At 42.6% G+C, this 27,420-nt stretch overlaps 1 protein-coding gene across 4 annotated transcripts in view; it reads left to right on the top strand.

The window, feature by feature from the left end:
• The first annotated feature begins 3,955 nt into the window (after window positions 1–3,955).
• Window positions 3,956–27,420, top strand: part of EEF1AKMT2 (EEF1A lysine methyltransferase 2) — a 71,519-nt gene continuing 48,054 nt past the window's right edge. For 2 of the 4 annotated variants that reach the window (XM_058698056.1, XM_058698054.1), the window contains exons 1-5: window positions 3,956–4,104; window positions 5,177–5,242; window positions 6,488–6,602; window positions 16,283–16,390; window positions 18,834–19,050. In XM_058698056.1, the coding sequence (XP_058554039.1) occupies window positions 3,986–4,104; window positions 5,177–5,242; window positions 6,488–6,602; window positions 16,283–16,390; window positions 18,834–19,050 (625 nt within the window). In that variant the 5' untranslated portion in view covers window positions 3,956–3,985. Of the gene's footprint in view, window positions 4,105–5,176; window positions 5,243–6,487; window positions 6,603–16,282; window positions 16,391–18,833; window positions 19,051–21,712; window positions 21,888–23,024; window positions 23,426–27,420 lie in introns of those variants that run through there. The other 2 variants (XM_058698052.1, XM_058698055.1) reach the window with 2 other exon arrangements.

Here is a 27,420-nt window from a genome sequence, read left to right as displayed (position 1 = left end):
GAATGGAGAACACAGGGAAGAGAGGGTTTGGAGGTACTGGGGTTGGGGGAGGAGGCAGTGCAAGGAAGTTTGGGTTTTCGACAGGTTGACAGGTTGAGTTGAACATAACAAGGGACGTCTAGGCAGCTGCAGGAAAAGCCCAGAGCTGGGGGTAGAAGATGAACTTGGAAGTCACTAACAGCAAGAACAATAGCTAACATTTACTGAACGCTCACTGTCTGTCAGGCTCTGTTCTGAGCGCGTCACTTGCACGGTCTATTATGTAATCTTCCTAACAATGTTCTGAAATAGGTCCATTTTGAACTCCATTTATAACCAAAGAACTTGAGCTAGCATTTAATGAGAATTTGCCGTGTGTCAGGCATGTAGGATTTCACAGGAATTACCTTATTTACTTATTTTAAAGTTTATTTCCTTTTGGGGCGCCTGGGTGGCTCAGTCAGCTGAGCGTCCGACTTTGGCTCTGGTCATGATCTCACGGTCCGTGAGTTCGAGCCCCGTGTCAGGCTCTGGACTGACAGCTCGGAGCCTGGAGCCTGCTTCGAATTCTGTGTCTCCCTCTCTCCCTGCCCCTGCCCTGCTCATGGTCCGTCTCTCTCTCTCTGTCAAAAATAAATAAACATTAAAAAAAATTAAAGTTTATTTCTTTTGAGAGAGAGAGAGAGAGAGAGAGAGAGAGAACTAGTGGGGAAGGGGAAGAGAGAGGGGAGACAGAGGATCTTTGCTGACAGCAGAGAGCCCGATGTGGGGCTCAAACTCATAAACGGCAGATCATGACCTAAGCCGAAGTTGGACACTTGACCAACTGAGGCCACCCAGGCGCCTCTATCTATTTTTTTTAAGCTTTATTTATTTATTTTGAGAGAGAGAGAGAGAGAGAGAGAGAGAATCCCAAGCAGGCTCCACACTGTCAGTGCAGAGCCAAATGTGGGGCTCGAACTCACAAGCCATGAAATCATGACCTGAGCTGAAATCAAGAGTCAGACGCTTAACTGACCGAGCCACCCAGGCGCCCCAGGAATTACCTCATTTAATGCCACGGGCACTATTATTATTATTATATAAGGATGGGCAAACTGAGGCCCCGAGAAGTTAAAGAACTTGCCTACAGTCACACATGATAGGGTCAGGGCTCAAAACCTGAGTCCAACTCCAGAGCTGCTTGCCTACCTCCCTTTTTAAAAGGCTCACTCAAGGGGTCTCCGGGTGACTCAGTCGGTTAATGTCTGACTTTGGCTCAGGTCATGATCTCACGGTTCGTGAGTTCCAGCCTGGCGTCGGGCTCTGTGTTGACAGCTCCGAGCCTGGAGCCCGCTTCGAATTCTGTGTCTCCCTCTCTCTCTGCCCATCCCCTCCCCACGCTGTGCCTCTCTCTCCTTCAAAATTAAATAAACATTAAGTAAAAATGTTTAAAAGGCTCACTTAAGAGCAGGTGGTGCTGGGAAAACAAGGAGGGGTTTTCAAGAAGGGTGTCCTAAGCGGTGTTGACCACTACAGAGGAGCAAAGAAGGTAAAGCTTGGAACTTGACCCTTGGTTTTCCAATTAGGAAGTGTTTAAGAACTCTTAAAAGCAGTTTCAGAGAAGTTGGAGGTAAGCAGGGTTCCAGGCTGCGGTGATCGGCAGCATTAGAGGGAGACGAGGCAACCCAGAGTACTCAAAGAGCCTCCCCCTGCCTATGTAACGGGCACCTGGTGAGAGAGACTGTGTTCCTTGGCACATTTCACCTTCTCCCTGGTGATGGGCAGCTCCACTCGGATTGGGCTTCTCTACCCTCCACTGAGAATCCCGTTGCCCTGGGTGATCAGAGGTGGTGCCCCACACAGCCGTCAGGACTAAACAGCCAGAATAATCCTGGAGCCACAGAAGGGACTCTGTGTAAACAGAGGGTTTTTCCAGGGCTCCATACCAACAACTGTTTATAGCATTCATCACACACAGCAAAAACATCTTAAGTGTTGGCAAGACACCAGATTGAAGACGGCCTTATCTTTCATGGATCCTTCTTAATTAGAACCTAAAACTTTTTGAGACTTCGTCATATTCAAGCTTGCTTTCTCTAGCATCTAGAGTCTACAAAAGATCAAAACAACCATTTGCCCAGGGCAGCACTAAATGGCCGTGGCATTTGGTGGTTTTATTGCACTGTAATAAGGTCACTTACGTTTTTCCTAGAGTTCTTTCATCACTACACACATGGATCCCCATCTGTCTTTTACTGTAGTCTATCGCCAGCGGTTGCTTGAAGATCTTGGAACATCTTGTATCGGAGGAGATGCACTTTGGTCCTAATTGGGGTTTCTGTGAACTGGAGAGGCAACTGTTGATGCTGTTTACCTCTAGGGACTTATTGGACTTCCGTCTGCTGAGTCAACAGAAACGTAGCCTAGGAAACATTCCATCTGGTTGGAAGGCAGCCGTATTGGAAGGCTTCGAGAGCCTGGCCTACCTAGGACATTCAACTGTCAGTAGTTCATGGCTGCTACAGAAAACACCCCCAGACCTTTGGCCCACAAGATTTCTCACATTATACTGCAGAAATCCCAATGGTAGTCAGACCAAGAGGTGGATGGATCTCAGGTTCATTGGTTGGGAGCAACCTGGGGTAACGAGTCACTATTTCCGGCGTGGTGCAGGTGAGGAGGTTGAGACACACAAAGGTTAGGAGTCTCAGACAAGATCAGGTGTCTGGCTCGGGGCACAGCGAAGACAGGCATCCATGCATCTTGACTCCCTTGTACCTTCTTCCACAACACTCCGATCCGACCCTCGTTTTTGGAATATTTTTGTTCGGCGGGGGGGGGGGGGGGGGGGGTGTCATAAGGCATTCATTTCTCTGGGCATAAATTCCCGTGTCCACCAGTGATATCAAGTCCCAAGAGGGCAGAATGCTGTTTTTAAGGCAGAATCCCAGCTACAAATTAAATTAGCTTTCTGACCAGGAAGCCAAATAATGCAGTGGACTGTCCCACCCACTTTCCACGTCTGACCACGACGTGGATGCATGAGGTGATTTGTGCCTTTGCAGTGAGCAAAGCAATATTGGCCTCACCTATTTAGTGGGGTTTTCCCACTGGCAGCCTTTTTCCAAAATGCAATACCTTGAATAGTCCTGTTTAAAAAAAAAAACAAAACAAAAACAGCTGAGTAACTTTAAATATCTAATTGCCTTTATTCAATGATTCATGAATCAGGCAACATCCCATGTAGCAAGTAGAAAGGAGCTCGGAGGAGTTGTACAAAATGGAACGTTTTTACAGGCTGAAGGTGGGACTAGTAAATTACGAATGGATTATTTCAACCTCTCAAACTAATGTAACATTGACTGTCAACTATACTTCAATAAAATAATAATAATTTAAAAAGTGCATTATTTCAGGCAAGGTCACCTTCCCTTAAGGGAGGGCAGGGGGTCTTATCAGGTGGATTACCTCACTAGTGCCCACCAGAAAATTCCAGACTGATTGGTTTAAAATTCCCCTCCTGGGAGGGGTGCCTGGCTGGCTCAGTCGGAAGAGCAGGCCACTCTTGATCTCTGGGTTGTTTGAGCCCCACTTTGGGTCTAGAGGTTACTCAAAAATAAAATCTTAAAAAAAAAGAAATTCCACTCTAGGAGAGGCTGAAGCTGCAGTTAAGTTGGGTTAGTTAAGCGTCGGTGAAGGTTAGCAATACCGACTCCACTTTCGATGTTTCTTTTTCACAGTCCCTTACAAACTGCAGTCCCCAAATGTGGTGGCGCTTAGGCGGGCACTTCAGAAAGGGGTGCATCTGACTCTGGCTGGAGGGGGCAGAGAGGGAGGCGAGGCCCCGTCTCTCCACGCCTGGTCGTGGGAACCCGCACCCAAGACCAGAACAGAGCTGAAGAAGCCGAGCCGGGAGCAGTAGAGTGGGCGGCCTCCCGCCGCCTAGAGGCGCCGTCCACAAGTCCGCTCTGTCCGTGCTTCGTCTCTATGGCGGCCCCCACGGCCCTCTGGGTCGCGGAGCGGGATGAACTCTGGCGCGGGCGGCGGCAGCGGCGGCGGCTGCGCTGGGGCCGCGGCGCGGTCCCGAGGGGGCAGTCCCGGAGGGGATGGCTTTGCCCCGTCGGCGCTGGGGACTCGAGAGCAGTGAGTGTGGCGTACCGCGGGGGAGCGTGAGCGGCACCGCCAGGGCTGGGCCCCGGGAAAGGGACCGGGAGGGATATGGGGCCCCGGAAGATGGGGAGGACCTTGGGGGCGTGGCGCGTGGAAGGTAAGGCGGGGGATTGATGGGCTGGAATCCCGAGGGGCCACCCTGTAGGTGGTTAAGGGGCATTTCAAGGGGTCATTGTGTAAAGGGATCGTGGGGTGCGGAATGCTCTCCGAAGCTTTTGGGGAGGCCTCGTTAAGGGTCTCGAACCCGAGGGGCAGGCTTGGGGAAAGAGCGAGGAGGCGGGCTCGACGGTGGTGGGGATAGGGAAGGGTAAGGGGGGCACGGTTAAGGCTTAGGGGATGGGGTAGGGATGTCGGAGCTGGAAAGGGTGGGAGTGAAGGGTGACCGGAGGAGAGAGCGAGGAGATGGTGGGGCATCTTGGGGTAGAAGAAAGCGGTCTGATCAAATCGATGTTCAGTAATTCTGAACGAATTAATAGATGGATGAACGAATGACAGAGGAAGGTAAGGATGGGCCGAGTTGAAGGGGTAAGAGGGAGCGGCGATTCTAGGGAGATGAAGTAGCAAGAGAAGGCAAATGATGAGGACGGGGAACTGTACTTAAAAGGAGTAAATCTTAAACTTACAAGTAACTTTTAGGCAGAGCTTATGTTTGGTGATTTCCTTCTTGAGTAACCAGCATATTGATGGAAAACCTTTGTGTCTGCATGTTTTAGACTGCAATGTGCCGTAATGACACTTTGTACAGTCAAGTTTTGGACTTGTGTTTGGGACTTAGGGACCCTGGAATAAATACTTGCTTATACTTTTTAAAGGTAAAACCTATAGTATTTTTTAATACGTCAGGTATTGTAGTGTAAACTTACACTGCTTGTCTGTTTCTTTCGTTCTTTTAACACGAGGATGTTAAGGGGTTGATCTATGTGCACTTCCTGATAACACAATAATGTTTTAATCTTCTGTCATAAATACTTAGGATGTATTAGAAACATATTTAATTCGTAATGCAGTTTAATTCAAGAATCTTGCTTTGCATTTGATTATATAGTTGGGATGCTGTCTATGAGAGAGAACTGCAAACTTTCCAAGAATATGGAGATACAGGAGAAATCTGGTGAGTTAGAAAAAATAGTGGAATTATGATTCAGAAGAGTGAGTGTGTGTGTGTGTGTGTGTGTGTGTCTTTTAAGTGTTTATCCCAAAGGAAAACAGCCTAAAATTCTTGGGAACTTTGGACTGATTCTAGGTTTAGTGGGTAGATTTCAAGAATCTCTTCTCCCACTTTTAATGGTCCAGACTTAAATTGGATGACTATGCAGGTATCCCCCAGCTTTTTGAAAATGCACATTATGCCCCTCGGTTTTTATGAAAGACTTACATTAGTACCTGTAAGTATGTGAAAGAAATCTGAAGATTTTTACTTTAAAAAAAAAAAAATTTTTTTTTTAATGTTTATTTATTTTTGAGAAAGAGACAACATGAGTGGGAGAGGGGCAGAGAGAGAGGGAGACACAGAAGCTGAAGCAGGCTCCGGGCTCTGAGCTGTCAGCACGGAGCCCAACGTCGGGTTGAACTCACGAACCATGTGATCATGACCTGAACCGAAGTTGGCCACTTAACCGACTGAGCCACCCAGGTGCCTGAAGCTTTTTACTTTTGCGCAAAATGGTGAAGAACAAAACTAGCATTCACCGTTTGTCTTGCAGTGAGCCCTTAGAGAGGCAGTGCACACCCCTAGCAGCAAGAGTTGTGCTGCCAAGCTCCTTCCCCGGGAACTATACTCAGCATCCCAGCATCAAGCCGCCATGGCTTTGAACAGTGTCTGTGAGCGTCTGTGCTTTTTCTTGATTTATTTTGTGCATCTGTTAGCAAGATGTGTCTTAAGGTATTAGGCCTAAGAGAGGTTATTTTTGGGGTCTGGGAATGCTCACAAAATTTTACCATATAAATTACTGGTAATTGCTTCTTTGCTTTGTGCCATTTTGCCACAGGAAAGATTTCATAGCAATGTTCTACTTGCGGTTAGAGGGGGGAAACCTGTGTTAGGAAGTTACTGTCATCCTGTGATTGTCCTTGTTCAATAAGCAATGAAATTTTGAGCCATGCACGAGTGTTAGTGCTGATGTAGAGAAACATTAATAAATAGCATATTGACTTTATCTATTCTATTCTATTCCATTGGGGGTGTTTTCTCCTAAGTACTAGTCGAGGTGAAGTTTAAGTAGTCACAGATGCTACTTCTTACTTTCAAAAAAGACTTACGTGAGCGTATTGAATAAGCTGCTTAAATGGAATCTAGTTGTAAACTTTGCTCTGTATTCCTCTGGTATCTGAGTAACGGATTCTCTGTTTCTAATAGGTTTGGAGAAGAGAGTATGAATCGGCTAATAAGGTGGATGCAAAAACGCGAGATTCCATTGGACGCTTCAGTGCTTGATATTGGAACTGGAAATGGTGTTTTCTTGGTTGAACTTGTTGGTACTTTTAGTATTCACGTGTTAAAGCAAATTTTAAAATGAAATTAAAAACAAATCTTGCGAATCAGGATATTCACCATGTGAGTCTAAAGTAGCAGAGCAGTCGTAGCACCTTCTTTGAGGAGTCACATGGTACGGAAGGAGGCTGCGTGGATTGTGAGAAGGCAGGGCATCTGAGCGCTCGTCTTGGCCCTTCTGGCCTTAACCTTGAGCTTCAGCAAGCCACTTAATTTCTCTGGGTGTAGGTTCTTTCCGAAAACTTTTGACTAGGTGATCTTAATTGGTTTCTTCTAGCTCAGAACTCTGGAAATCTGTGTGTATGAAAGAAAGAAGCCTTTTTACATTTCTGGTAGGACATAAATACTTTATCTTAGGTGAGCGTATGGTTCGAAAAGAGTGTTCTGTCCATGGAACTGAGTTTCGGCACAGGTTCTACTACAAACTAAACGATCGTTGCGTGCCTGTAGTGTGCTCATTGCTGTGGCATGTACTATGGTGGAAATGATAATACACCCCCTCTTAGATGGCTCTACTGTCTTAGTTTGTATGGGTTTACACATAATGGTGAAATTTGTTGAATGACTTCCATGGGCCAAGGCTTGTGCTGGGCACTGGCAGCCTGAAAATGTAGACCTTGTGCTTGAGTTGTTCTAGTTTAGTAGAGGATGGGTGGACACAGAAACCGTTAACACCGTAGCTTGACGTGTGCGATATTAGATAACTGTGTGTAGAAAAGAGTGATTAGCTTTGGGGAGAAGGGGTAGGAAGGGTCTTGGAGGAGCTAATACCCAAGCTGGATGGAAATTGCACAGGCAGAGTGTAGTGAGTGTGGGTGGGGTGTAAGAGAAAATTTCAAGCAATGGAAACAATGTTGAAAGGCATGAAGGTTTGAGGGTGCTTGGGTGGCTCAGTTGGTGGAGCATGAGAACTCTTGATCTTGGGGTTGGGAGTTCGAGCCCCATGTTGGGTGTGGAGATTGCTTAAAAAAAAGTAAAAAAATCTCAAAAAAAGAAGACGTGAATGTTTGAAGCAGCATAGCATGTACTGGGACTGTAAATAAATTGGTACATTAGAACATAAAGTGTATGTTCGAGATGGACAGAGTTGAGGATTAAGTTAAAGGTAGGAGCCATACATGTCATGCCTAATAGGTTAGATTTTACTTTTAGGCTACAGGGAGCCATTAACATTTTACTTTTTTTTTTTTTTTATTAGCAATTTTTTTTAATGTTTATTTTTGAGAGAGAGAGAGAGAGAGAGAGCGGGGGAAGGGCAGAGAGAAAGGGAGACAGAATCTGGAGCAGGCTCCTGGCTCTGAGCAAGCCGTCAGCACAGAGCCTGACACGGGGCTTGAACTCACAAACCGTGAGATCATGACCTGAGCTGAAGCCGGATGCTTAACCAACTGAGCCTCCCAGGCACCCCAACATTTTAATTTTTATGTATTTATGTACTTTGAGAGAAGGAGTGCTAGCAGGGAAGGGGCAGAGAGGGAGGGAGAGAGAGAGTCCCAAGCAGGCTCTACACTGTCAGTGTAGAGTCTGACATGGGGCTGGATTCCACAAACTGTGAGATTGTGACCTGTGCCGAAATCAGGAATTGAATGAACGCTTAACTGAGCTACTCAGGAGCCCCACCATTAAAATGGTTTTTTGTTTGTTTTTTGTTTTCCCCCACCATTAAAATGTTTTAAGTAGTGGACTATGATTAGAAAAATTTATAGTAAATGTTTTTGAAACATCAGGGTGTAGCACATATGTGTTAAAGTGCACAAATCAGAAGTGTGTGGCTCAGTGAATTATCACAAAGTGAACGCACCTATGGTCACCTATGAACTATCACCCTGGTCAAGAGGTAATGTGTTATAGACTCTAGAAACTCCCCTGAACTCCCCGGCAGTCCTTTCTAAATTACTCCCTCCTTCCTTTCTAGAAGTAACCATTAATCACAAAGAATTTTAACATCAAAAGATCAGTTTGCTTGTTTTTGAATGTATGAATGGAAGACTCGGGTATATATTCTTTCTAGTGTCTTCTGCACGTTCTGTGAGAGTCACTCAAGTTGTGTGTAGGAGTAGCACATTCATTTTCACTGCTGTGTAAAGTTTTTTTGTTTGTTTTTACGAGATGTTACGAACCTACACCTTTGTTTATTTACTTTTCAGTTAGTTTAGATCCTGGAGGGGTACAGCATCGCACGGAGTCGTGGCCAATGGCTTTAGCAGGAAGGTTCCTTCGGAATTTGGCACGAATCATGCCACTGTTTCCATGAGCACGTTACTTTCCTCCAGGTTGCTCTGCTTTTGTTTGGTTTGCCACCAGGAGTCACTGTGTTGTTCTTGGCTTTGTACACATAAGCACATCTCTTGCCTAGATAGAATTCAGTTTCATTTCGAGCATAAACACCTTCAATTTTAAGAAGAGCTGTGTTCTCCCTGTGGTTCTGGACACTCTGCTTACAGCCAGCAAAAATACCCTTGGACCACAGCCTTCCAGACATATTTGTCATTTTAGGAGTCCTGTTCCCAGCAGGCCTCCACAGGTTCCAAGATGGCAGAAAGAAAGGGCTGTATGATATTTAATTATATTGCAGTTTTATTTATTCATTCTCTTGTTTACCTGTAGATTCTTTTGGATTTTAATGGTTTATTTGTAAAGGCTAATGATTTATCCTTTGAGACTAGTAGTTTAAGTAGATTCTTTTAGATTTTTTCACATATATAGTTGACTCTTGAACGACATGGGTTTGAACTATGTAGGCCCACTCATTTGTGTTTTTTTTTTTTTTTTTAATTTTTTTTTTTTTTTTTAATGTTTTTTATTTATTTTTGGGACAGACAGAGACAGAGCATGAACGGGGGAGGGGCAGAGAGAGAGGGAGACACAGAATCGGAAACAGGCTCCAGGCTCCGAGCCATCAGCCCAGAGCCCGACGCGGGGCTCGAACTCACGGACCGCGAGATCGTGACCTGGCTGAAGTCGGACGCTTAACCGACTGCGCCACCCAGGCGCCCTGTGTTTTTTTTTTAATAAATATATATACGGTACTGTAAATGTATTTTCCTTATAATTTTCTTTTTTTTTAAAGTTTATTTATTTATTTTGAGAGAGCGAGTGAGTGCAAACATGGGAGGGGCAGAGAGAGAGGGGGAGAGAGCAGGCTCCGTGCTGTCATCGTGGAGCCCGATGAGGGGCTTGAACCCATGAACCATGAGATCATGACCTGAGCTGAAATCAAGAGCTGGATGCTTAACTGACTGAGCCACCCAGATGCCCCTCCTTATGATTTTCTTAATAACGTTTTCTTTTCTTTAGCCTACTTTATTGTAAGAATACAGTGTGTGATACACGTACAAAATATGTGTTCACTGTCACGTTATCTGTAAGGTTTCCAGTCAACAGTAGGCTGTTAGTAAAGTTTTGTGGGAGTCAAAAGTTAAATGCGAATTTTTGACTGTGAGGGGTGTCAGCACTCCTAACCCGCTGTGTTGTTCAGTGGTTAACTATATAATTATGCAGACTGTGAATAATGGCAGTTTTAGTTCTTCCTTTCTAAGCCTTTATAACTTTTTTCCTCTTATTACACTGTCTGTGACCTCTAGTAGAATGTTGAAAAGATCTGATGATAGAAGACTTCCTCGTCTTTTTTCCCCCCTTTCAGAGATTACTTTGAATATTTCACTGTTAGGTATGATGTTAGCTTGTAAATTTGTTATTTGTTTTGTAGATCAGTTAGTACCAGATTAAAGAAGTTTCCTCCTATTCCTCCTTTGCTAAAAGAGAGAGAGAGAGAGAGAGAGAGAGAGAGTGTGTGTGTGTGTGTGTGTGTGTGTGTGTGTTTCTCATGAATCTTGTAATTTGTCAAATGTTTTTCCTTTATCTCTTTGAGATGATCATATGAGTTTTCTTCTTTAGGCTATTCGTGTTGGTGAATTACACTGATCATTTTCAAATGTTAAGTGCATCTCTGGAAGAAACCCAACTTATATGTATTATTGGATTCAGTTTGTTAATCTTTTGTTTAGGATTTTTGCAACTCTGTCCATGAGAAAGATTGTCTTGGTAATTTTCCTTTTTTGTAGTGTTCTTGTTAAGTTTTAGTATCAGGTTATGCCAGCGTCACTGAATAAAAATGTATTTATTGAAGAAGTTTATTAATGATTAGTGCTTTTTTTCCTCTTAAATGTTTGGTAGAGTGGTGCCTGGGTGGCTCAGTTGGTTAAGTGTCTGACTTTGGCTTGAGTCATGATCTCATGGTTCATTGGTTCGAGCCCTGTGTCGGACTCTGCAATGACAGCACAGAGCCTGCTTGGGATTTTCTCTCTTACCATCTCTCTCAGCCCCTTCCCGATTCATTCTCTCTCTCTCTCTGTCTCTCTCAAAATAATTAAGTTAAAACTTTAAAAAAAGAATTAAAAAAACGGCAGAATTCACTGGTGAAGCCACCTAGATAGGTAGTCTTTTAAGGGAAGTTATTTTCTTTTTTAATGTGAGCTTATTAGATGTATTTATGTAGAAAAGTGCTCATTAAGTATATAGGTTTTACAAGATGAACCCTTTGTGTAACTCACCAGCCTAATCAAGAAATAAAACATTGTTAGCTCCATAGAAGTAGCCCTGTTGTGCGCCTCCCCCCCCCCCATTCCCTTCTAAAGTTAACCACTATTTTGATGTCTATCATCATATGTTAGGCTGCTTTTGAGATTAGCTGTACTGGTTTCTCATTGTGGTTTGAATTAGCATTTCCCTAATAACTAAGGATGTTGAGCACCTTTTCACGTACTTACTTGCCATTCGCGTATCTTTGGTGAAATGGGTGCCACGTTTTTGGCCTATTTTTAAATTGGGTTGTTTGTTTACTTACTGTTAAGATTTGAGGATTCTTTATGTAATCTGGATGTACGTTCTTTGCCAGGTAGGTGGTTTCTAAGTGTTTTCTCCCATTCTTTGGCTTCTTTCTTTATTCTTTTTTTAACGTTTTAATTTTTTTTTGAGAGAGAGAGAGAGAGAGAGAGAGAGACAGATAGAGGCAGAGAGAGAGAGAGGGAGACACAGAATCTGAAGCAGGCTCCAGGTTCTGGGCTGTCAGCTCAGAGCCCGATGTAGGACTCGAACCCATGAATGCGAGATCATGACCTGAGCCAAAGACGGATGCTCAACTGACTGAGTCACCCAGGCGCCCCCTTTGTTTTATTCTCTTAATAGTATCTTCTGAAGGGTAGGAGTTCTTGATTTTGATGAAGCTTAAAAAAAAGTTTATTAACTTTTTTCTCATGGATTGCTTTTGTTGTCATAATAAAGAACTTTTTGCCTAACCCAGGGTCACACAGATATTCTCCTATGTTGTCTTCTGAAAGTTTAAAGTTTTACCTCTTATGTTTAGATCTGTGATTCTTTTGGAGTTAATTTTTCTGTAAGGCTTGAGATACTGGTTGAGGTTCTTTTTCTCTGGCATATGAATGTTGAATTGTTCCATCAGTTTTTGAAAAAATTGTCCTTTGTCCATTACATTGAGTTTTACCTGTTTTTGGCGTGATGTAAATGGTAATACGGTTATGCGCTTTATTTTTTTTCATCTGGCTTCTGCTGAACTTGGATTTGTGAGGTTCCTCTTTTCAGACATGGCTTTCAGTATTTCACTGTTCATTTCATTGTACTATATGAAAGTACCACAATTTAATTATTTAGTCACTCATTCATTTGTACATTCGTTCTCCCGTAGGTGGAGAAACATTTGGGCTGTTTCTAGTACTGGATTATTACCAATACTGCTAAACCGTTTTCCAAAATGGTTGTACTAGTTTATGCTCCGACCGGAGTGTATGAGAAGTCCATTCTTGCGAGCACCTGGTCTTGTCAGTGATTCTACAATTATGATTATGACATAACAGTGATTATGAAATTATATGATTTCAGTGATTCTCGGGGGTGTGTAGTGGTATCTCATTGTTTTATCATTTCCTGGTGACTAGAGATGTTGAGCATCTTTTCATACGCGTTTTGGCCATTTGGCTATTCTTTCTGGTGAAATGCCCGTTTAAGTTTTTTGCTTATGTTAAAATTGAGGTGCCTGTGATTTTCTTATTGATTTGTAGGAGCTCTTTATATATTTTGGGCATGTGATCTTTGTATTGCCAGTATCTTCATCTAGTGCCTCTAGTTTAATATATAATTTAATAAATTATTAGTGTTTTGAATGTTGTGTATTAAACCTTGCCTACCCAGCGTCATAAAGATCTTTTCCTGTGTGTTCTTCTAAAAGCTTTATTGTTTTCTTCACATTTAGGTTCTGATCAATTGTTGTATATGTTGTGAGGTAAAGGTTGAGGTTTATTTTTTTGCTCGTGATTATCCAGGTAACCCAGCACCATGTATTGAAATGTCCATCCTTTCCCCCCGGCAGTTCTGTTATAAGCCATATAGTGGTGTGTGCTTGGGTCTGTTGCTGGATCCTCTGTTTTATTCCTTTGAGACTGTTCGCTTATATGCCAGTGCCTTGCTGTCCTGATTTCATGTTTGGTTGATGTCAATTCTCCAACACTGATCTCTTTTCCATTGTTGTCTTGGCTGTTGTTAGTTAGCTTTTTCCATATTCATTTAAATTTTAGAATAATCTTGTCACTTTTCAGGAAAAAAAACACCTGGCATTTTGATTAGGGTTGCACTGAATTTACAGATTATTTCAGGGAGGATGCATATTTATTTAAAGTTTAAACTCATTACCTTTTGGGGGAAAAAAAAATCATAGGATTTTGATTAGGATTGCATTGAATTTGGGGAGGATTTAGACCTTAACAGTATTGAATCTCTGAATCCACAAGCATGATATGTTCCTCCATTTATTTAGCTGTTTATATTCTACCAGTAATATTTTGTAGTTTTCTCTGTAGGGGTCTTCCATATCTTTTCTTGGATTGATCCTTAGATGTTTGTTGTTGCAGTTGTTATTGTTATGCTTGTAAAATGTATTTTCTAATAGTTCATTGCTAGGAAATAGAAACAAAACGACAGGTGTTTCTATTAATCTTGTATCCAGTAATTCAGAAATTAATTCTAATAGTTTATTTATAGATTCTTTTTGATTTTCTCAAATATAGTAATGTAATATAGTTTTATTTCTTTAATTCCAACTTTGATGTCTTGTTTATCGAAATGCTATGTAGTCTGTTTATTTATTTGAGAGAGCGCTCACTCAAGTGGGGGAGTGGCAGAGAGAGAGAGGGAGAGAGAATCCCAAGCAGGCTCTGCACTGCCAGCGGAGAGCCTGATGGGGGCGGGGGGGGGGGGGGTCGATCACATGAACCATGAGATCATGACCTGAGCTGAAATCAAGGGTCGGACACTTAACCGACTGAGCCACTGGGGCGCCCTGAAGTGCTGTGTGCTCTTGAATACATTGTTGAATAGAAATGAATAGGATGAAGGCAGGTAGCTTTGTTAACACTGCCTAGTATAAGAGAAAAGCTTCTATTTTTCAGTATTAAAAATGACGTCAGCTATAAGTTTTTATAGATGGTCTTTATCAGATTGAGGGTGTTCCTTTATATCCCTAGTTTTAATCATGAATGGGGGTTGAATTTGATCAGCTGCTTTCTTTGATATCCACTGTGATGATTAGAGGATTTTTCTTCTTGATTCTGTTAATGTTGAATTGATTGATTTGGGGGAGACAGTGTCTTTATTTTTTTTGACATTTTTATTGAAATAATCTTGGGGATTGATTGTTCATTTTTTAAAAATGTTTATTTATTTTTGAGAGAGAGACCGAGAGAGAGAGAGAGAGTGTGAGCTGAAGAGGGGCAGAGAGAGGGAGACACAGAATCTGAAGCAGGCTCCAGGCTCTGAGCTGTCAGCACAGAGCCCGACCTGGGGCTCGAATTCACAAACCGTGAGATCATGACCTGAGCGGAAGTCGGACGTTTAACGTTTAACCGACTAAGCCACCCAGGCGCCCCTCCTGTGGGTCTTTTTCTAATGTCAGTTTTTCCCCCTTGGTTTCTGGTCATTTGTTATTTCCTTGAATGTCTGCCTATTTTCTTCTGAGTACCAGAAACCAAATGTGAAGAATGTTGGAGATAGTTTGAGGTTTTGGATGACTGTTCTAAAAACCTAAAACGTCTATGTATGATATTTTTATAAGTGCTGTTATAAGAACAAACAGACATGCGAGAAGAGGGAACTGGTAGGAGTCAATTATTAATAGAATTATCCTGGGTCTGATGGGGAAGGAATTGAGGGAAACTGGGAGAAAATGAAGATCTCGAAGAGTATGGAGTGAGACAGCTTTAAGAGTAGAAGATTGGTGTCATTTGCAACAATGTCGATGGAACTAGAGGGTATTATGCTATTAGTCAGAGAAAGACAAATGTCATATGACTTCACTCATAGGAGGACTTTAAGATACAAAACAGGTGAACATAAGAGAAGGGGAGCAAAAATAATAGAAAAACAGGGAGGGGGCAAAACATAAGAGACTTAAATATGGAGAACAAACAGAGGGTTACTGGAGGGGATTTGGGAGGGGGGATGGGCTAACTGGGTCAGGGGCATTAAGGAATCTACTCCTGAAATCATTGTTGCACTAGATGCTAACTAACTTGGATGTAAATTAAAAAACTAAATAAAGACTGAGAAAAAAAAAAAACCCCAAAAACAAAAACAAAACAAACAAAAAGAGTAGGAGGTTGGCATCAAAGACCTTTAGATTAAAAAGAAAAATAGTCAAAGGTGGCAAAATTCTGTGCAAAACAATCAACATGTTACTAGAGTTCAGGAATCAGTCACTTAGTGTTGAAAAGTCTAGGGAATCTTAATGGATGGTGTTGGCATATGTTAAGTTTTGAGGGAAAGAAATTGTGTAAATATTGAAGACCAGGAAGAGAATTTTAGACTACACTGTACTTTTCAGCTGCTTTTCTTCAAGTTTCCTTTGAAATGACCTTGAGTCTGATTGTTCTAAAAATGTTCAGCATAGTGTTAGGGGTGGGGGTGAGGAACAGACGCCATCATACTTTTCCCACAAGCTCACACACCCTAGGTGGATTCATATGGCTGGGAAGCAGTGGGGACTACAGCTTTAGGCTCAAAACTCTCAGATCCAGCGAGCCTTCATTCTTTGAGAATATTAATACCTGCCCTCACACGTGTTTTGTAAACGTTTCAAAAACAAAAAAGTACATGCGTAAGGTGTTGAATAATCACATGGCTGGATGTAGAATTGCATAATTTATAATCACACTTGAAGGAAAATTTTTCAAGAATTTACTACATACGCATTTTATTTATTTGTATAACTTAATTGTGTTAAATAAAATTAATGACAGATTTATGTGTGAATTAGAGCATATCCACATCAGAAGTTAATGTTACATTTTTCTGCTTGAGGGTAAAAATATCATATGTACATTCTCGTGATCTTTGAGAGAATGAATTTTCTTTTGAAATTGAAATCAAATACTGTAAAAACAGATGAATTGTCATTTGATGTAAATTCAGACTCTTAGTTTCTATTTAGATCTACAATAAAATTTAAACAGTGTAGATTATTGGATAGTATATGTCACTTGATCTATTAAGTAAAACAGTCCCGGTCCTAAAGGAATATTATAATTCATAAGCAAAGCAGTATGTTAAAACTTCATTTTAAACTAAAGTATAAAATTGTTTCTCTGTCTCTAGGCAAAATTTGGATTTTCTAATATTACTGGAATTGATTACTCTCCTTCTGCAATACAGCTTTCTGGAAGTATTATAGAGAAAGAAGGTTTATCTAACATTAAGTTGAAGGTAACTATTATATTACTATAACTTATTTGTAATAAAAGTTACAAAGTTTAAACATTTCTAAAATATATTTGTTGACAATATCTTTTGAACTCATAAATTGAGGGTTCATTATAAATAATCCAAATTGAAACATTTTTAAGTAACTATTAAAATTTTGAGTCTAGTCAGCTTGGGGAAGTGATTTTCTCTTCTTTCTTGTGTGCAAGTGTGTTCTTTCACGTTTGCAAACGCAAATCGTAGCTAACTTTGCATTACCTAGATCAAAAAATTTGATTTTGCCTATTTTATGCTTTTGCCTGGATAGCTGATAGTCCTTCATTTAGTCTGAAACGAAACTCTGAGTTTCCATTGCTATTACTGCTATTACCATTCACCTCTTGTACTAACCCCAAACCCGAGTTGTTGTCCTTGATTCTTCTCTCTCCTTTAAGTGTGGCTTCTAATTCTCTTGGTTTTGTCTTCGGAGTCCATCAGGCAGGTGACCATTCCTTGCTGTCTCCACCGTTCTCTCCTGAGTCCGGCTCCACCGTTTCTTGCCTGTGTGGCCACAGTGGCCTCTTACTTGGCCTCTCCGTTGCCGCTCTTGCCACGCCACCGTCCACGACCACGGGTCAAGCGGAGTGGTCTTTTAAAATACCAGCTCGTGCCGCTGCTTTGCTCACAAGTCTCTAAGGGCTTCCCCATTGCATTGAGAGTGGAATCTGAACCCCCCCCACCGCGCCTCGCGAAGCCCCTCGTTTCTTACCTCTTTTCCTTTTCATCACCTGTGTTCCAGTCGTGCTGGCTGGCTCTCTGCTCCTGAAACATGTCTAGTCTGTTCTTTTCCGGTCTTTACACCTTCTGCTCTCTGCCTAGAATATTCTTGTCTCAGATCTTAGCTTACGTGGCTCATTCTCATCAGTCAGATCTGTGCTCCAATATCACCTTCTTGGGTCTTTCTTTACTGCGTTTTCCACACCATTTCTCTTCCTAGTCGCTCACTGTCTTCATCATTCTGTTTTTATTGTCTTCATACCACTTTATCTAGAATTATTTGTTCAGTTCATTTACTTGTCTGTTTCTTTAGAGAACGTAAGATACCGCTTCTCGGCCTTTTGGCTAAGATCGGATGTAGAGAACGTAAGCTGTGTTCTCATACAGGGTCCCTTTTCTTTTTTGTTTACTGTTATGTTCCCAGTGACTGGAAAGTCCCTGAAGAGAACAGGTGTTCACGAAATACTTACTGAATAAATGAGTACTTTTATGCAGACATTTCGGATAGGAGCTTCTCTAAACTTAGCTCGTAGCAATGGTAGTCATTTTTTGCTTCAGGGATCCCGAATACTTTGGTGTGAGGGAGGAGGGGAAAAAAACCCATGTTCAGACGCAAGGAAACAAAATCCACATTTTTAAATCAGTGTTTTCAGTAACATGCTATTTATGGTTCCTGCATTAAGTTTGTGTGAATAATCATGAGGTGATTACTTTTTCAAAGCAGCTTTTCAGAATTAAGTCCACTGGCCAATCATTGTGACTATTCAGTGAAGCCGAGGCAGGTCACCACGTCAGACGCTCCTCACGTGTTCAGAGGCGATGGCGAATGAGTGTGCTGTGCTCGTGTAGGACTTTTACAACCCAGAGCGCACGCTTATCCAGTGAAGTCACGGCAGTGTAAAGAGTCGCTTCATTCCTTAAGCTTCAAGCCGTTCCTTACATCCCATTCGTTTCTTTGTGAGCTGCCGAGTCAGGGCCAAAGAACTTCCGATTTACCAAGTTTACTTTACATCACACAGCTAGTAATATCAGCCAGAAGGCGTCTTCCTTCTAATGACCCGTTTGAGTGCCACATACTTTTTGTCATTTTTAAGAATGCGTCAGATATTTTTTTTTTTTACGTTTATTTATTTTGAGAGAGAGAGAGAGCACGCGAGAGCGCACTCATGTGCCTGCACGTGAGGGGAAGGGGGAAGGGGCAGAGAGAGAGAGGGAGAGAGAGAGAATCCCAAGCGGGCTCTGCACTGACAGTGCAGGGCTCGAACTCACGAACTGTGAGATCATGACCTGAGCCGAAATCAAGAGTCGGATGCTTCACCGACTGAGCCACCCAGGTGCCCCCCAATGTTCTGCTTTTTGACAGAAACAACTTTTTCATCAACCAGGCTCGCGAGCTTCATTATGTGCTGGTGTTATTAGGCAGTACACCTGGCTTTGATTTGTTTCCAAATTTGTAGAGATTTGGAATGTCCAGGAAACACTTGTCAGTCTCTCTTACCAATGTTAGCTTTAATGGTCTTGGAATGACGCGCATAAAAGTTAGCTATAAAGTCGGAGGTATGCTTATTGTATGTAAAATGCCATCATAATTAATTGGTCCTTTTAGCTATAACCTTTTATAGATTGTCACTTAGATTCAGTAAAAACTGTATGTTAATCGTTCTCACAAAGACGTTGATTTTTAATATAGGTAGAAGACTTTTTGCATCTTTCCACAGAGCTGTCTGGATTTCATATTTGTGTTGACAAGGGGACTTTTGATGCCATAAGCCTTAATCCTGACAGTGCAATTGAGAAGAGGAAGCAATATGTGAAATCCCTCTCCAGGGTGTTGAACGTCAAAGGCTTTTTCCTAATAACCTCATGTAATTGGACCAAGGAAGAGTTGCTAAACGAATTCAGTGAAGGTAAATGGTCACCTGTTGTTTAAACGTGTGCTTACCTCAGGTTTAACGTACTTCAATAGGTTTTCTTTCGCTTGGTGTTTGAGGGCTTTACTTTTCCATTTGTGGGAATTGCCTGCTTCTCTTCTCTTTTAACTGATTACGCAAAGGACAAAGAAATAATACCCAGAGACCCAGAGTCCTTTCCACAATTTTCCAAGAAATCCTGGCAGTTAGGTGCTGTGCTAACATGAGCCTGTGAAACCTCAGTTCCTTGATTAAGCTGCGTACCCTCGGACAGAGAGCACGCGTACCGTGCCCGGCTCCAGTGTGCTCGTGTTCTGGGAGCCGGTGATGCACGAATGCAAGTAGTATTTTGTAAACATCTTACGTGGTGAGAGTTTTCACTCTGTAGATACTTCCTTTGTCTTGCTAATGGTCATTCAGGTATTTAGGATTTATCTTCTTTTCAGCTTACGTAGAACAATTCTTTTCAACGTGGCACAGAAACAAAAGGTAGGGACTCTGTGGTAGACATATGACCTGTTAACTCTTGGGGAAATCTCTTTTTCATGGTTTTGGTTCCCAGACAGGAACCTTTTTCGCCCCATTAGGGAAGTATAATTAGTACCGTGTCTACTAAGTGGGGATCTTGTGAGAATTGAGAATCTATAAGCTATACACAAATATTTTGAGAGCTTCGGCAGACTGTTCCTCGCATATCTTAAGGAATATATTACGTGCCAATTTATTCATGCAGTGCACAGGTGCTTCTGGGAAAGTACCTTGAGAGTCCAGAACTAGTGTTTGCTTGGTTTTTTTGTTTTTTTCTCACAGTCCCTTTTTCAGATTAGTATGGAGTTTTTTAAAGAAATGAGAGGAACTTTTAGGATGGAATGTTAATAATAAAGGCTACGCTACTAAATTTTTGTTAAATTTGAACCTCAGTTGTCCCAAGCTAATGGGAAATGAATTTATAACTGTTTTGCATGCACTTTATTTTGGAGTTTGTTTTCTTTTTTGGTAGTAAGGGAATAGGCGGTGGGAGGGAGCGCAGTTAACGCATGTCTTTTTGTGCCCATTCAGTGACTTTGGCCCGTTATATAATGTAAAACCTGAAGTGTTTGAGGCTTGAAATGTGAGCTTGTGGTTTCATTACTACTGCCTCTGGAAAACAAGAATTATATGTGATTTATTGTCCTGTACTTCGTGCCATTAATTTTACTATCTTCCATGTTAAATTTGTTTCCTTTAGAACTGTTGGGGCCCCGTATCCATAGTCTTTCCCAGTTCCAGAAGCTTGACAGTTTTAATAAATGCTCGAAGTGAACACTGTGTAGGGCAAGTTTCTTTCCCGGTTCTTAAATACAGGTGTTCTCTTTTACCCCTGGAACCACCAGACAAAAACATATTTGTCTGTCTTTGATAATGAGGAACAGACTTGAGCCTGGTAAAGAGTCCTTAAAATCGTGTCTGTGTCTGAGAACCACTTTAACTTATGTTCAGTTTTAGAGCTTAATACAGAGTTTAAATAAGCAAAATGTTACAACAGGAAATGTTAAATATGTACAATTGAAGACATTTTTAGCCATGTGTCTCTGAGAATATGGTGTTTGGGGTTGGGCACCGAACACTCACAGAATACGTGTGTCACTGCTGAGGGTCTTGGCAGTAGCTTCTCAAGATTGGCTCCCATGGTCCCTTTTGCGTAGAACGAAGCTTGCTTTACCGGCCTTTAAAGACTTTTCGCTTCTTTCCTTATCTGAAGCATAAATGTTCATAAAACTGTGGAAATCTTGTACTTTTCCTTCACAGCCATGTCTGTATAAACATTTTACGTTGTCATTTGTTTTGGTGAGGATTACCGGAATCATTCGCCAGATATTGGGGTGTTCTACTTTGATGTCCAAGGAACTGGACTTTCTTAAAACTACTGAATTAAAAACATTCCCGAAAACCTATTTTACCATAAAAGTAATCTAAATTCGTTACGAAAGAGACTGAAAAATGTCAATAACCCCAACACATAAGCATATAGATTAAAATAACTAAAAGTGGGGTGCCTGGGTGGCTCGGTCGGTTGAGCTTCTGACTCTTGATTTTGGCTCAGGTCACGATCCTGAGCCCCACGTCGGGCTCCGCATTGAGAGTGAAGCCTGCTTAAGATTCTTCCTTCTGCCTCCCGCCCTCCCCCCCCACGTGCACTCACACGTGCTCTCTCTCCTAAATTAAAAACAAAAACAAAACAACAACAAAACTAAAAGCATTTGTTACCTATCACTGGAATACAACCACTTTTTAAGATTTTGGTGTATTCTCTATTAAAACGTAATCACTTCAATTCTGTATAGTTAGTTTAAGGAGTTAAAGATTAGTCCTGGAAAATTCACACAGACCTCTCCATTTTCTCCAAATTTTTATTATGAAGTATTTTAAGCCTGTGTAAAATTTCAGAAAACAGATAGATTTTGTGCCTGTATATCCAGCACAGTGGCTCCGTTTAGGGGCCTGTCCTTCTTTGGAAAAGCTTTCTTATCAGTTTTAATGAGCATTTTAATATATGGTCATTTGTTAAAATTCGGTGCAGTTTGATTAAGAATGTGAGTTAGAATGCACAATGAAACCAAGTACAAGAGGCCGGTTGATGCCATAATATATATCCTGTTATATTTTTTCTGTTTATCAGAGCTATTTCAGCGGCAGCTCGAAAATGCGGACACCACCCTTTCCTAGGGAAAAACAAATCGAAATCGATCCTCCAAACTAATAGACCTATCACTGAAGGAAAACCCTGGTTCACTTCCCAGCCTTGTTTGTCCTGGTTTAAAATAATAAAATGTTAAATTTCCATTTTTTAAAAATGTTTATTTTTGAGAGAGAGAGAGAGAGAGAGAGAGAGAGAGAGAGAGCATGAGCAGGGGAGGGGCAGAGAGCGAGGGAGACACAGAATCCGAAGCGGGCTCCAGGCTCCGAGCCGTCAGCGCAGAGCCCGAACGGGGCTCGAACTCACAAACCGTGAGATCATGACCTGAGCCGAAGTCAGGCCTTAACCAACTGAGCCACCCAGGCGCCCCCAAATGTTAAACTTCCATTTTATTTTGTAGTTCAGGAAAATGCCACGTTACCTCATTTTGATCTTTACAAAATCACTATGAGGTAGGTAGGGGCACTGGTATGTGTAACCTCCTCGCATTGAAAAGGAGGATCCTGGTGGCCTGTCTTTCACCTCGTGAAGTGGTCGAGCTGGGACTTGAACCCCTGACTTTTGAAGCCATGTTAATTTAAAAACCACACGGTGCTTCCTTGAAAATTCCTACTTCCTTTTCTTCCCAGATTCTTAGTTCAGTTTGGGTCTTGATCTTTGGTTACACACTCTTTTTGTTGTGGTAAAATGCGTAGAAGGTAAGACTCGCCATTTAACCCTTTTAAAGTGTTCTGCTCTGTGACATTGAGTGAGTACGTTGCCATTGTTGCTCAGCCATCACCGCCCTCCACCTCCAGAACTTTTTCACCACCACCCGTCTCCAGAACTTTTTCATCGTCCGCAACTCCTTTTCGCTTCCATGTTGTCTGACCCTTCGGTGTTCAGTACTTCGGCGTGTGTGGTGTGGGTTAAGTCGCTGCAGAGGAAGCTCCCAGAACCGTTCCGCGCTACCTGGGATCGTCTCCGCACACGGTGGCTCCTTCCTGCGAGGTGCTGCGGTAGACGGAGGGAGATACAGAGTCTGAGAGAGAAGAGACCGGAAGTGGGGGAAGGGAGGGAGGAGGGAAAGCCTCTTTCCTGCCGGTTGACTTCGGTCTTGCCTGCTGCTTGCTCAGTTTAAAGCGTCAGTGGGGACGCGCGCGGGGGAGTTGAAAATGTACCACGTGAAATTCAGTCACGACTTGGAGTCTGGAATCATAGTTTCGCGAAAGGTTCTCGGGTACCTCGTTAATACAGACTTCCCTTCGCTGCGGGACTCAGCCCCTATTAAAAATATTTTAATCTTGTCTGACAGGGTTTGAACTTTTTGAAGAGCTGCCAACACCCACGTTCAGCTTTGGAGGCAGATCTGGAAACAGTGTAACAGCTTTGGTTTTCCAAAAAACGTGAGACTTTTCACTGGACAAATTCAGTTAGCTTCGTTAAGAAGCTCCACATCAAAGTAGCCCTGACACAGAAAATGCACGTGCAAATACGTGCTTAGTAAGTACCGCAGGATGTGCACGTGTTGAATGGATACGGAGGGTCGGTAAAGCTACGCGCTCACGGGGTGGTTGAGTTGTAGAGACCAGCCGAGAATCATGTCAGGTTTTCTTTTGTCCTTGGAATGTAAATCTTTTTCTCTTTGATTAAAACTTTTCTGTAACTGCTGAACAGTTAAAAACTTTAAAGCAGTAAATGAATTTACAGAAAGCACGTGCTCTTGGTTTTTGTGCCTTGGTGAGGTTGGATCGAATGGAACTGCTTGTTCAGATTGGGTGAAACGACTCCAGGGCCAGGGTCGTAAACACCAGCCTTCTTCGTGTTTTATTAGACTGTTTGTGAAACATCATAGGTATACTTACTGTTTGGGGTTGAATGGTGGTTATTTGAAAAAAAAATTATTTAATACCCGGGAAAGTCCCCTAGTTTTCGTGTATACAATTAAAGTCAGATAAATGTGTGAGTTGATCAGGAAATATTTATTGAGCTTGTTTGTTGCTGCCGATGGGCTTTTTTTTTTTTTTTTTTTTTTTTTTTAACCCGCTTTGAGGGAAAAACAGGAAGTAGAAAAGACAACTAACAGATACTGTTATCTGCTGGCTCCGTGTTAAGTTACGTTAAGTTACGTTATCGTATTAAATCAGCGAATCCTCCCGATATCTTCTCAAGGTGTGTGTAACTTACTCCGGTCTCCACTGGAAGGACGGGTACAGGGTGGAGCCGGGATTCTTTGGGTCTGACTCTTCCCCTGGCCGTTCCCCCGGCATATTCTGCTTCCCAGGTGCTAAGTCAGTCTCTGCCTTAATGGCAGTTGCGGCTCAGGGAGGGAACCAGGCCTGGTCCGGAGAAGACGCTGCCAGGGAAGTTAAGTAGGATTTTCAGGAGCTCTGCCCCTCCCTTCTGGTGCCGGTGTGGGTCTGTGGACCGGAGCCGGCGAGCCGTCCGTCCTTCGTCACTTTCCCCCACCTCCCTTTTGTCGTGACAGACTCTTCTGCGAAGGGGGGGGTGTGAGCTAGATGTGTACCTAGAAGCCCCCGGGGACGCGGGGACAAAGATGTTCCAGTTAGGGCCGGTTAGCAAGAGAAACAGTGTATTTCTTGACGTTTTTGAGAAGATAGCGTGACCACGTGACGCCATCGTCGCATTCGGGCTAATCCTTTAATACGGGAGCCGCTACACAAATTTGAAAGCGATACAGTTTTTGATGATTTTCAGCTCTTTGGGTCTGTGGGGTTTTTGTTTGTCTGGCGCATGTTCATCCGGTAATGAGCGAGTCTGGCATCACAACCCTTTCTCTCTCCGTTTTGTCCCTGAGTGGGGTGGGGGGCGGGGTGGAGGGCAGAGGGGTTTGGTTTAGATCCACGTCAACCAGCCATTAAGGTTGCTACCTGCCGGGCACGAGATAACCGCAGACATTTACACAAGCTTTCAACACAAATCCGATTGTTTGAAAAGCTCTCATTTTTAACCAGAGTGGCTGAGAAGTTCCTTCAAAATACATGTGATTTAAACCTGTGAAAAACTCGTGTTGATTTCACAAACTAGGCTAGGCATGGGATCTTAACCCACAGAAACATGGTTTATCATTTACCAAGGAGGTTTGGTCTGTGTCGTGTTTTCGTGTTGCTCTTTCTTGATGTCAAATGTGACAGTAGGATGGAAGCACTTTTTTAGAATTTCGCGTGGCTCCGTGTGCTGTTTTCAAGCACTGCTCTGACGGACTGGGCTCTCCGTGCCGCCAGACGGGGACATGGGGTTTGATTCACTGATCAAACCCACCGAGCGGGTCTCCGTTGAAAAGCTCCTCGAGTCACCCTCGGTGGGGGGCGGCGGTGGTGGTCCGTCCCGTTTGCGAAGATGAAGCATTTGGGGGGGACCTTGGAGCTGTTGCTAAGGTTAGGAGAAGGGATTTGTCATCTCTCCCTGTCAGCGAATCATGCCGGAAGCCAGCCCCCCAGAGACTGCAGTGACAACAAATGGAAGGTACCAGAATGCTAACAGTCAATTCGTGTTTCCAAATAATACCACACTTCCAAAACCAGGCCGGCAGGTGCCCCCAGGTTACCAAAACCGGCCGCAAATATGTAACTCTTGCACTTCGGTCTGTTGTGTCACGTGACCGTGTGGGGACCCGGAAGAAACGCGGTTTCGAAAGGGAGCGGTCAGTTCTGTGGTGAGCGCTGGTTTCTCTGGATGAGAAGTTGGAATTGCCGCTCTGTTTCATCAAAAGACGCTCTTATTTTGAGGAAACTTGTTTGAAATGCAAACGAAGTTTCTCTCTGGAGCCTGCACAGCTTCGTTGCTTCTCATTAGGACATTACAGCCGCAGTAGCCGGCCCTTCTGTGCTCAGGAGGTGCGCAGGCCGGTCCGAAGGGGTTTGAGGCCGAATGGGCCCGTGACACCGATGAACAAGTCGAAAGTTTTCAGAACATTTTGCTTTAAGCCAGGTGCACGAGTTAGAGTTGCTTTTTGGGACTGGTGTTTATGCAGATGAGAATCAAACCTGACACTACTCTTGGCAGCTTGACTGAAGCCATTTTAAAATAGTACAACTGTCCCTGAACGATCCCCCGCCCCCCTCCTCATTGTACTAGCAGCAAATTTTCCTTTCTTCTTCGTCGTCTGCGGTATGGATGCGATTTTCTGTTATTTGGGGGAAAGAAGGGAGGTAAACCTATACAAAAAACGTTTAGTGTTTGCAATGAATAATATGTTTTCAGTTCACTACTATTTTTTTAAATTTTCTGTGATACTGTGATGTAGTAATGTAGTGTGTATATATATATATATATATATATATATGTATGTATATGTTAATTTACATTCATCCCGAGTATAATGGAAGCTTTAATTTTTAAGAAACCTATATTAGCCTATAGCCTTTGAAATAATTTTCCTTAAATTGATCTGCAAAGAGAGTATCCCTGCCTGTGTCAATAGACTTTGATGTATGTTTTCTTAAATAATTTTATTTTATATATTTACACACGTGTGTATGTGTCTGGTGGCCCCTGATGAAAATCTCTACAAATGTGAAAAATCCGTTGCTCTCCAGGCCGGCATTCTGCTGTGGGGAGACCTGGGTTTGATTTCCTGTTTTTGGCACTGTGAACTAGAGTGTACGTGCTCCAGAGACAGCTTTCTGCTTTGAAAGCAAGGGACCAAGTGTCTTGTGTTCCACAGTAGTAAAACTTCTTTAGCTATTTGTGTGTGTGTGTGTGTGTGGCGGTGGGGGGGGCGGGGGGGGGGGAGGGAGGTGTTGATGGGCTCTGAAAGGAGTCTGTCTAGTACACTTCACTGGAAGGAGGCTGCCCGTGACCTAGAGCTTGATTGTGGGAGACGAGAAGCATGCTAGGTTGAAGGACAATTGCTTAGTGGGAAAAAATTAGGAAACCCTTGTCATTTCTCTGTTAGGCAGGAAACAGAGATGTCCTTAGAAGAAGGGGGAGCACAGGAGCATGTTTTATTAACAGTTAATGGAAGAAAATTAATGCTAATTTATTCGTCATACACACCATGCAATTTGTTAGAAAAGTAAAAGAATAGTTTGAAATTCTTTGGTCAATTGATGGATTCCTATGTTAGGGGCATAGAAATGAAACTCAACATTAAGCAGACAAACACCCAAGCCCACAGGCTACATAAATGCTGAATAAAACCAGCTTCACAATAGAACTCTGAAAAGCGAGGGGGAAGAAGCCTAATGAATGATTGAATATGACCTTAGCAAAATCCCTGGCGTGTTGTTGAAAGATCATTCATTTCCAGCTTAGATGTCAAGATGGGCTCCAGTAACCAGGAAAAAAAGAGAGCTCGAGTCGGTACTTACTGAGTTTTAAAAATCTTTCCAACTCAGTGCATTAGACTAATCATTAAAGGGCTTCTCGAACTGAATTTTGAGCGGTCACTGTGTAGACCTGTGGTTTAGGCCCAGGGAAACCAAATTAAAAAGATAGGAATAATTCACAAGACATGAATGTATCAATATCCTGCTTTTATGAAGTAGAACTTCAAAAACTGGATGTGGAGGCTGGCAGAATGTACTTTTGTCATGCTGATACCGTTGTAAGAAAGACTTACGACTAAGAGATCAATTGTGCCTTAGAGTATTTGCAAATTACTTGTCCAGTTTCTAAGAGGAAGATATTAAAAAAACCCCGAATCTACTGTTTTTCATTTTTAAGTGGCCCATTTGGAAGAAATGATA

Source organism: Neofelis nebulosa, chromosome 13 (assembly GCF_028018385.1).
Source record: "Neofelis nebulosa isolate mNeoNeb1 chromosome 13, mNeoNeb1.pri, whole genome shotgun sequence".
NCBI lineage: Eukaryota > Metazoa > Chordata > Mammalia > Carnivora > Felidae > Neofelis > Neofelis nebulosa.
This window is presented reverse-complemented; position numbering and strand designations above follow the sequence as displayed.